General features: G+C 28.8%; 1 protein-coding gene across 1 annotated transcript in view; it reads left to right on the plus strand.

Annotated features, from left to right (window-relative positions):
• The first annotated feature begins 196 nt into the window (after positions 1-196).
• LOC106687344 (U4/U6.U5 tri-snRNP-associated protein 1) overlaps positions 197-10,350 on the plus strand; it is a 14,844-nt gene continuing 4,690 nt past the window's right edge. The window contains exons 1-11 of the mRNA XM_014431168.3: positions 197-432; positions 4,018-4,287; positions 4,376-4,566; positions 4,652-4,780; positions 4,913-5,032; positions 6,339-6,477; positions 7,441-7,598; positions 8,694-8,844; positions 8,953-9,074; positions 9,231-9,392; positions 9,738-9,819. Of these exons, the coding sequence (XP_014286654.1) occupies positions 258-432; positions 4,018-4,287; positions 4,376-4,566; positions 4,652-4,780; positions 4,913-5,032; positions 6,339-6,477; positions 7,441-7,598; positions 8,694-8,844; positions 8,953-9,074; positions 9,231-9,392; positions 9,738-9,819 (1,699 nt within the window). The 5' untranslated portion in view covers positions 197-257. The remainder of the gene's footprint in view (positions 433-4,017; positions 4,288-4,375; positions 4,567-4,651; positions 4,781-4,912; positions 5,033-6,338; positions 6,478-7,440; positions 7,599-8,693; positions 8,845-8,952; positions 9,075-9,230; positions 9,393-9,737; positions 9,820-10,350) is intronic.

The following is a 10,350-nucleotide window of genomic DNA, read 5'->3' on the forward strand; positions in this document are numbered from 1 at the left end:
TTTAAACTTAAAATTTTATAAATATTGTGGTAATTATCATGTCAATAGTTAATGAAATTTCACTATATGTTGTTTTAAATAATGAAAGTTATAAATAATGGCATTGAGATTATTTTTGCCATATCAACATATATTTGTACTTTTATCTTCCTCAATCGAGAGGAAAAATATACCTCTTTGTTATTTGTGATCTATATTGCTTCCATTATTATTGTCCATTTACAGTGGTTAGTTAATTGTGTTGTTAATTTGACAAAATGGGAAAACATAAGAAAGAACACAAAAAGGAGTCCAAAAAACGTAAACATCGTAGTAAATCGCGGTCACCATCTGAAAAGGAGAAAAGAAAACACCACAAAAAACATCATAAGGAGAAGAAAAGGGAAAAATGTTTGAAAAAAGTTAAAAGTGATGTCTCGTCTATTTCTGATGGTTAGTATATAAATGTTTTTTATTTTTCTAAATTATTTGTGTATTGTATGTATGTGGGTTTTCACTGCCCAAACTTCTCTGCTGAAGTGTACTTTCTTATTTTGTCTTGTTTAGAGATGGTTCTCTTATTAAAATAAAAAACTTCTAGTTATTTTATTTTTTAATAATTAACATTTTGTTGGTTTTTATTTGTATTTTCACTGTGAAATGGTTATCCTTCATTAATCAATACAAGGTAAGGCTCTTGGAATTATGGCAATCAATACTTAAAATCCGATTATTAATACTATCTGCAGTTTTGTCCATTTTTCAGACGAAACAAGACATTGGGGATTGTGGCTAATCGATGGTGGTGCTTGAGGTAGGTTTCTCTTCTACCAAGATTTATGAAACTTGCTAAAATTGAATCTGTTAAGTTCAAGGTTTGATCTTTTAGAAATCTATTAAATGGTATCCTATATATTTTATGAAATATGACATTAATATGAACTTGTTATTAATCAGTTACCTTTTTTTTATAAATATATATTTCAATAAGATTTGTTTAATTTAAATTAGGTTCACTATTTACAGTAGCTCTTATTCATTTATTGCATTGTAAATGCTATAAAATTTCTGTTACATAAAATGTCATAATTCATGCATATTTGGTTTACACTGCTTGTTATTTTTTGATATATCAAGAACTGGAGGTTTGTGAACTGAATGAAAGGATCATTCATGTCAAGCATATTATATTTCTATAGTATAATTACAAAGTTAAATGGTCATACAATCAGTTAGAGTATTTTAAAATTCCAATCCTATTTGTATTTATATGATTAAATCTTAAATTTATTTTTGCTGAAAAGTGCTTAATTATTTAATCTTTGACAGAATTATATTGAAACGCTGTTAACAATCTTGTAAGTCGTAATAGTAACTGATATGAATCGAATAAATAATCCTCTTTGAAACCTGAAATTTATTTGTTGTAGTTGTGCAGTAATTCTCACAACATAATATTTTTTTCTATAAACCAGTCATGACAGTGCTTGTTATATTTCATAATTATTGATAGGTTAAAATAACTCGGTAATATACCAAACCTGTTTTTCTTTTTTTATTTTATTTCTTAGAAATAATATGTTTTGTGTAAGGTTCATAGTTATTAAATTGTTTAGTATAATAAAAAATCTTGACATTTAACTATATAAAGATTGTTGGCCAAGGATTAAATCTAGGATTATGGTTGGAATTGATCACAATATAAAATTTAGTAAAAATGTATCTTTTACTTTTTAATATATATTGAGATTCTGGACTATTTTATAGTCTCTCTCCTGGGCCAAAACAGTTGAGCAACATGGATGCGTAGGTTTTCTATGCCCTTCTGACTCGATCTTACTTTAATATGCTTTTATTTTTTTTACTGTAATCCCAACTGTGATCTATAAAATTGGAATAATTTACTTTGTTAAATTTTGTTGACAATTATTCTTTAATAATATTTATTTCAATTTTTTTTTTTTTTAATTTGAGATATAGTTATGTTTGCTTTTTATATTGGAAGTTCTTAAAGCCTTGATGAATTAGAAAGAGCTCTACCATCTCAGTCCTATGTAAAGGCATTAATACTTAAATAAGTTTTTATCAATGTGGACCATAACTTCTTTCTTAAGCTCTATTGTAAACTGATCTTTTAGATAGGATTGAAGATATATACACCAAAAGAAGAGATATAAATAAAAAAATATTATGTAAGGTAACTTGAAATGGTAATGTTTGTATTGATAATTTAATGGCTTTAACATTATTAATGTAAATATTAATGAATAGTTCGATACTGATAAATCTAGATTACTGGCTCTTCATTAAAGAAATAATGACAAAAACAGGTGCTTGTAGATATTCCTGAGAGCCTTGCATATTTTTATAGGGTCCAAAAACATTATCTTTATGTAATAATGCCAAGTAGAATTGTTATGCTATTGCTATAAACTCATGCAAAAAGGAGGAGTTCGTTAACCAGATGTAGGAGGAAGTCAACGATTTGGAGATATCAAAGTAGAGCAAATATAACCTAAAAATAGGAAGGTAAAAGAGAAACCTTAAAACCCATCAGTTGTATGATCTTCATGAAAACTAATAGAACCAGTATAGAGATATAATTTATGAAATTATAAGCATTTTTTGTTTATAAATTATGTTGCTTGTATCTTTTTTTATTTTTCTTCAGTTTTTTTTTGTTGTATGATGAGTTCAAAAACAAGTAGGAGAAAAGAGTTTTTTTTTTTTTAATCTAAAAAGTGTTGTTTTTTGTTTCATTAAAGTAGGTTAGTGTTATTTATATTTAATGTTACTATGTACATTATTTCACTATTTTGGTTCATTTGAGTAACTCCAGATCAAAATACATTTTGATAATTTCTGATAAACTTCATTTTAATCTAGACAAAAGTTTGAATTAAATGAACGGTGTATGAAGTGTACCATGAACTGAAGGCCAGGTGCCAGCTCACTTTAGAATGCCAGTTGGTTTATAATAAGTGGACTGTGATTTAATTGAAGGTGAATGAGAATGAATTTATTAACAGTTTATAGGAGTGTGGACTTGAACAAGAGAGAAATAATATATTAGAACCTATGGTAATTACAGGTTATGAAGGAGTAGCCAAATGAAACCTGTGAATTTATAATTTCAAAGTAGAGACAGCAAAAATGGTTTATTAATTTGTTATTATGCATGAAGATGGTCTCTGTTGGTAATGAAAATTAAAGTTAACTCACTTAGGTGAATGAAGGCGGCATCCTCTCTCTTCTTCCTGGTACTCATCCCTAGTTGGGGAGCCACTTCCTTGAGTTATTCTCACATGGTAATCTTCATTGAAGATGGGAAGAAAATACTCACATTTGCTTTAGGCCACAGCTAGCAAGCAAGAATCTTTTATTTTTTATCTTGGCCACATGAAGCACTGGTGGTACTTAAACAGATCCATATTAATTACTATTAGGCATATGTGTGAATTGTGGACCACCTTCTGTTTACATCTTCTGTTTTTATACAGAACAAATGGAATTCATTTTGCAATGAACAGCAAACTTCAAAGGTCTATGAAGCACTATGTTGACAATTTTTTCAAATTTTGACCAAACCTAATTCAATATTTCTGTTCAAAACGAATGTTTTCAGAAAATGTATTTTGATTTGCAGCTCCTCATTTATTCTATATGCATATAAAAAATAAATAGATAGAACAGAAGTTATCAAAACTATCAGTTAGTACACCACTTTCTTAGTTCTATTAAGATAGTTATGAAGTCTGTTTGGAGATGAAGCTCACGATACCATTGTTATTGTTTTTATTATTATGTATTTATATTAGATTTAATGTAATATTCACTTTTACTTAAAGATGGTGGAATTAGTATAAGTTAGGAAGAGGCCCTAATATGTTATTCTTTTACAACATTTTGAAATTTTAACTTATTTTACTTTTCCTGCCCTCTAGAATCATTATTAATTGAATCATTGTAAATATTTATTTTAAATAATTGACTTTTTTATTTTTATTATTGTTTTAAGAATATAATCTATTGTTGCAGATGATGTTATATACGTCTCACCCACACATAAGCCAAAAGAAGAAACTCCTCCGCCGCCTCCACCTCCCCCTAAAATATCAGTTTCTCCTCCTCCTCCCGAATCCACTCCTGCTACTCAGTCAAGTGGTGGAGATAATAGCTTATCGGTTGAAGAGACCAACATTTTGAGGGCAAAATTAGGTTTGAAACCTTTAGCTGTAAAGAAGGAGGTAAGCGAAAATGGCGAAGTTACCATTGGAGAGAAAAAAGAATTTGTACATAAACCAGCAGGTAACTATATTTATGTCATTTAATCTTGTTTGAATGAAGTGTTTTCCACTCCTTTATTTCTTCTAATAATCGTTTATATCTTACATAGAGGACATTACTGCTAAGAAGCTTGCTGAAAAAATTAGATCTAAAATAGTCGAAAGAAGAGAAAAAAGAGAAATTGAAAAAAAATTAAAATCAATCAAAACTATAGCCGATGAAAGTGATGAAGAAGATGTTTCAAGTTGGGTTAAAAAAAGCCGGCAAATTCAGGAAGAAAGAGTAAAGGCCGAGCAGAAGGTGATTATAATTTACAAATTCTCCTTGATCTGTTATGATTTAATTTAAGTTAATTACTGATCTCAATAATTTACTTGTGTTTCAGGCTAAAGAACTTGATGAAATGGATGAAGTTTTTGGAATTGGAGAATTAGTAAAGGAAGAAATCAAGATTGAAAAAAAAGCAGCTTATACAGCCTCCAATCTGAGAGGTCTTAAAGTTGAACATGATATAGTAAGTCTAAGTCTTTTTCTTTATCGTTTTTCAGTCTTTTAAATCTTATTATTAATTTTACTGGCTTTAATTTATGCATTTAATATTTCTAGTTCTATATTATAGAAGCTTTATTAAAGAAATACTTTTCAGGAAAATCTTGTCGAAGGAAAAGATGTAGTACTTACCCTAAAAGATAAAGGTGTATTAGATGATGAAAACACTGATGTTCTTGTCAATGTTAACTTAGTTGATGATGAAAGGTACAAAAAGGTAAGTCAAAAACAAGACTGCTCATGTATTGAGTCTATTCATATAATTAACTCTATTTTCATGTATGGCATACTAATTTTCTACTAATACTAATTTATGTCATAATAATTCGGTCCTTTTGTTTTGTTGTCAAAGACGATAGAGGGTGAGAGAGGGGGGGTACAGCACCACTCAGTAGGCTAACGATTGAAATTTACTTCTATCAAAAGAGCATGAAAGGGGTAGTGTTCTCTATTACAATAATTTTGTAATTTACAAAATGGTGTTGATATTCCTGATTTGAAGTTTTTACAATATATGCTATGGGCATTGCTTTGCCGTAATTACTGGGGAGACAGGAACCCAAAGTTCTTACTTTCACTAGATACAAACATAACATAATGTTAACTTACTTAACATTAGATACAAGATAAAAAGTATGACCAGAGGAAGGGGTTGTAAGTTTAATAATTAGTAAAAAAAAAAAAATTAGGGGATTTATTGGAATTGTGAGATGGTCCCATCACTGATGGTCATGGTGGGAAATAAAAGATATGGCAATTACTATAATCTTGGTGTGAGCAATTACTCCGTTCCTGAAACACTTCAACTTAATATGACGGCAGTCTTTTCAGTTTACACTATGACAAACTTCGTAAATTTTTTTTTTTTATAACCAACCTCTTTCTGACCATTTAGGAAATACAGAGGGGTTATCCTACAAGTTACCACTCTATTCTAACCAGAATGGTAACTTAAAGGAAATAGAAGTAAACTCACCAAGGTTGTAATTTTTAATCCTATTAAAACTAGTCGTAAATCAAACTAGTCGTAGCATCTCTTATTTATTATTGATATTTTAAAAATTGGGTAGTTTTTAAACTCAGTGTTCTCTTATTGAAATACGATAAAAGTTCTGCATTAAGGGCCAATTCTACAATTCTCGAGAGAGTAGGTTTTCTAATTTACCTCATCAGGAAAATCCTTTTTGGATAAAAAACCTATTATATGTTTATATTTTTGAGAACTTGGTGCATTCCTGATTATGTTTCTCATATTTAAAATGGAATAGTCTTTGATACTTGGATGAATATTTCACTTAAAAGCCGAAAATCCAAAAATACATAGTTTCTCCTTTTTACAGGACACTGACATTATGATGCATTATATATTATTTGATGATATTCTTTAAATATACTTCTTAAGTACCTAAGTGAGTAGTGATGAAAATTGATGTGAATATAATTACAACCTTACAAATAATATTTTTAATTATAATTTAAAATAAAGTTTTGTGCTTTGATATTTGATATTAATTTTATTTTAGAATGTAGAAAACAAGAAGCAAAAACCTTATAATTACAATGCTGTCGATTCTGGAGAAATGGATATCGATGAGGCCAAAGGAGTTTTAACTAAATATGATGAGGAAATCGATGGTGCAAAGAAATCATCATTTGTTATTGGTATGTTTAAAACAAGTTTCATTATATTTTGTTGGATTATTTATTGAGTTACCTGCAAAATTATTATGGACTTCATTTTGCCTACTTTCAAAGAGAATTTTTTTTTATCCTCATTTTCAAATTTTCAATAGATCTGCTCATTTTTAAAACATAATTGTTTATTTATAAGGAGAATATGGTTGGGAGTGTGGTCAAAGAATAACACTAATAAGTTTAAAAAAATTATTAATTAGTGTCAACGTTTTGATCAGAATTTCTAGCCTTCATCAGGGTTAAGAACAAAAAGCAAGAAAACAACCAATGAATAAAAGGATACATAGAATGATTAAAGGAAATAATTGTACTGAATGAAAATAGAAAAAAAAAGTAATGAAAGAAGTGGGAAATAAAACTAGCTCTCAAATATACGTTTTATTTCAAATATTGAAATGAGCTTTAAACAATGTTGAAATGAAAGATTTGGGAAATTATTTCATAAAATATGTGCTTGGAAAGTTCTCTTTAAACTTTTAGGAAAATATTTATAATAATTCTTGTAGTACTTAACTTGAGTTTGGCCCACAGATGGGTATAATTATCTGAATGAAGATTCATTATTGAAAACATGATTATCTAAGTTAATCTAAAAAACTAACATTATTCTTATTGTGCAGTTTTTTTTTTTATTAATTTCTGGGGCTTTTTAAATATTGCTCGATTTAACTATATCGAGTCTTCTCTTGCCGTTTTAAGCAAATGTTTCAAAAGTGGTATAGGACTGTAGCTTACTGGCGGTTTTAGTGGGGTGGGATTGCTGGGAAGGATTGCCTTCTAATATTTTTGTGTTCTGATCTCCTCTTGTGAACTATTTTAGTGTTTTATAGTTTTTCTTCTTTTTCTTTTTTTTGTTTTGTTTTGTTTGTAATAATTTATGTTTTCATGCATTACTTATTTTAAATTAACTTGTGCATTATCAATTTTTAGGGATGGATAATGCGGCTATGATAAAAGAATCAGTTAAAGCTAAATTGAGGCAAAAAGCCAAAATGACCTTAGATACGTTACAGTTGCCTGAACCGAAGATTGCTTCTGAGTATTATTCACAAGATGAAATGGTCAAGTTCAAGAAGCCCAAGAAAAAGGTAGTTTTCTTCAAGCTCAGTTTATCAATGTATTATTTAATAACTTTCATTTTGAGGATTTTTTGTTATATATTTTAAATAAATGATTGTTGGTGGAATAAGGAGTTAATAGAAGAAACTATATAATGCATCAATTGCATCTGGACATGATGTAATTGGTGAATTTTTATGAAAAGTACTTATAATTTCTTAATTACATAATATACCTTTATTGAGGTTTTAGGGTTCTTCTCCCATCTTCAGAATGAACCATCTTTCTGGTAGTTATATAGACCCTTTTTGCTTTTTTTATTTATATTAAAATACTTTGTCATCTATTAGATGTTTCATAATGTAAACTACTTGGATACTTTTTTTTCATTATCTGAGTGTGTGATAGTGAAAATGAAATATAATATATAAACCCCAAAATGTCAATAAAGTAATATTGTGTAATAACTAAATTATAAGGACTTTTCATAAAGGCTAACCTAGTTTAAAACGATAAACTTTCTTATTGAAAGAAGATAGTTGATCGTATGAAGTAGATTAGAGGAAGATAGTCCGGGTGGCGGTCGATAAAGGTATCAAAATAGTAACAAACACTATTTATTGTTAACCAACGTTTTGCCCCACTTTGCAGGGCGATAAGAATGAAGTTCTGCTGTCAACTGAGAGCAGAACTTCATTCTTATCGCCCTGCAAAGAGGGGCAAAATGTTGTTTAACAATAAATAGTTTTTTGTTACTATTTTGATACCTTTATTGACCGCCACCCGATAAACTTTCTTATTAAAAACTTTAATGTAATAAGCTATCACATCACCTTTTTTGCAAATCTGTGACCCTGTTAACCTCATCTTAAAGAGGTGCTTATTTAGCTGACGATGTCCTGAATATAGTGCTATCTCACATCATGCCCATGTGTAGAAGCATTATGGTTCTTTTTGTGCAGGGGGAATTGGTATATTCAATAGGCTCTCCCACTTCTTACCTTCTGCTTGAACTTTGTGTTTGGTGTTTATTTACATTTACTTAGAATTGTGTTAATTTACTTGATTTTGTCTGAATATTATTCTTTGAAATTGTAATACTCATTTCTTGTGTATGTATATAGCGGAAGATCAAATCCCGGACATTAAAAGCAGATGATCTTTTGTCATTGGTAAATGGAAGTTCTAATGAAAATGGTGAGAACATAAAACAAGAAGATGATGTGAAGGTGAAAGAAGAAATTAAAACAGAACAGATGGATGTTGATGAAGAAGGTATTTTCTCCTTTTTATATATATAATATATATTTTTTCATATACATTATGCACATATAGATACATGTATGCATATTACTAATGAGTCCGCTTACTTTTTATTTGTAGTTCCTATGGTTTATGAAAATGTCAGGATTGAAGATGACGATGATACTGAATTAGAATTGGCATTAAAAAAAGCAAGACGTCTAAAGCAAACACCAATTGAAAAATTAGCTGCAAGACTACCGGTGAGGCATTTTTAAATTTATGTTTAAGCTATATGTTTGTTAGTTGATGATTTGATTATAATTATAATCAATGAACTCTAACATAGATCGTTAACATTATCCAGGCTTAATTGTTTTAATATGCCTAACAAAATGTGTTACCTTTTAATTTTATAGAAAGTTGAAGAAGTATTAATGGAAATCAAGGACGAACCACAAGATGATGGACTTGGTGGTTCCATTGTGTTGAACTCGACAGCAGAATTCTGTCGTACGCTTGGTGATATACCTACTTATGGATTAGCTGGAAATAGGGAAGACGGGCCATCTGTTATATTGGTAATTTTGTTTTTATTATACAATATATTAAAATAAATTGAATTAGCTTAAACAGCCTGAAATTCCTCAAATTAAGTTGTTTTTTTTTTAGAGAGAAATTCAAATTTTGATGATATTTCGTTTATCTTTTGTTATATGTATATATTTTTTTTAGGTAAATAAATTAATAAAATATTGCTTGCAATTTTTATACGATAATAATTGTATATTTATGTGTATTTGGGATAACCTCAATACAAATAGAGTTAGCCAGTACAATAAAGGCTTACATATACAAATATAAATACTCACATACATCTAATGTATTTAATTTATTTTTTTCTCACATATTGTTTTGTTGTATAGGATTTTGAAAAAGATGGTATTGAGAAAAAGAAAAAGGAAGAAACTGATGGGCGCAGTGGAGGCTGGAATGATGCTGAAATGGGTAAATTTATAAAACAAATTTTAATTTTAATTAGGTTTTCTATTACTCATTATAATTTGATTAATGGTTTTTATATCTTCATTTTTTAAATTGTTTGAATAGTATTATGACAAACCATTTTAATTTTTTATATGGGATTGTTGGAGGTAAGGCCATGGGTACAAACACTTCTCTACGATATATTTTTCACTGTAGTTGGGAGATTTTGGAATTTATGTATATATATGTTTGTCATAATTACGTTGGTAAGTTAAGTTATCTGAAACACTGAATTGATTTGATTAATCTGCTAATCGATGGAAAAGCAAGAAATTTCTTCAAAGCAAAGAAAACAAAGAATTGACAATACATAGATAAACCACAGTTAGAAGGTACATTCAACTTTAAAGAGAAGAATAGGTCTTGAATTTTGAGTATAATACAATCTCCAGATGCAATTAAAATAGAGATAAGTGGATAATTGCAATAGAATATAAAGTCTGTACAGAGTATAAAGTTAGTACTTAAAGCTCCGAAATATTAGTTAATATT

This window comes from Halyomorpha halys, unplaced genomic scaffold (assembly GCF_000696795.3).
Source record: "Halyomorpha halys isolate HHAL.00 unplaced genomic scaffold, Hhal_1.1 Scaffold948.1, whole genome shotgun sequence".
NCBI classification, from domain to species: Eukaryota; Metazoa; Arthropoda; class Insecta; order Hemiptera; family Pentatomidae; genus Halyomorpha; species Halyomorpha halys.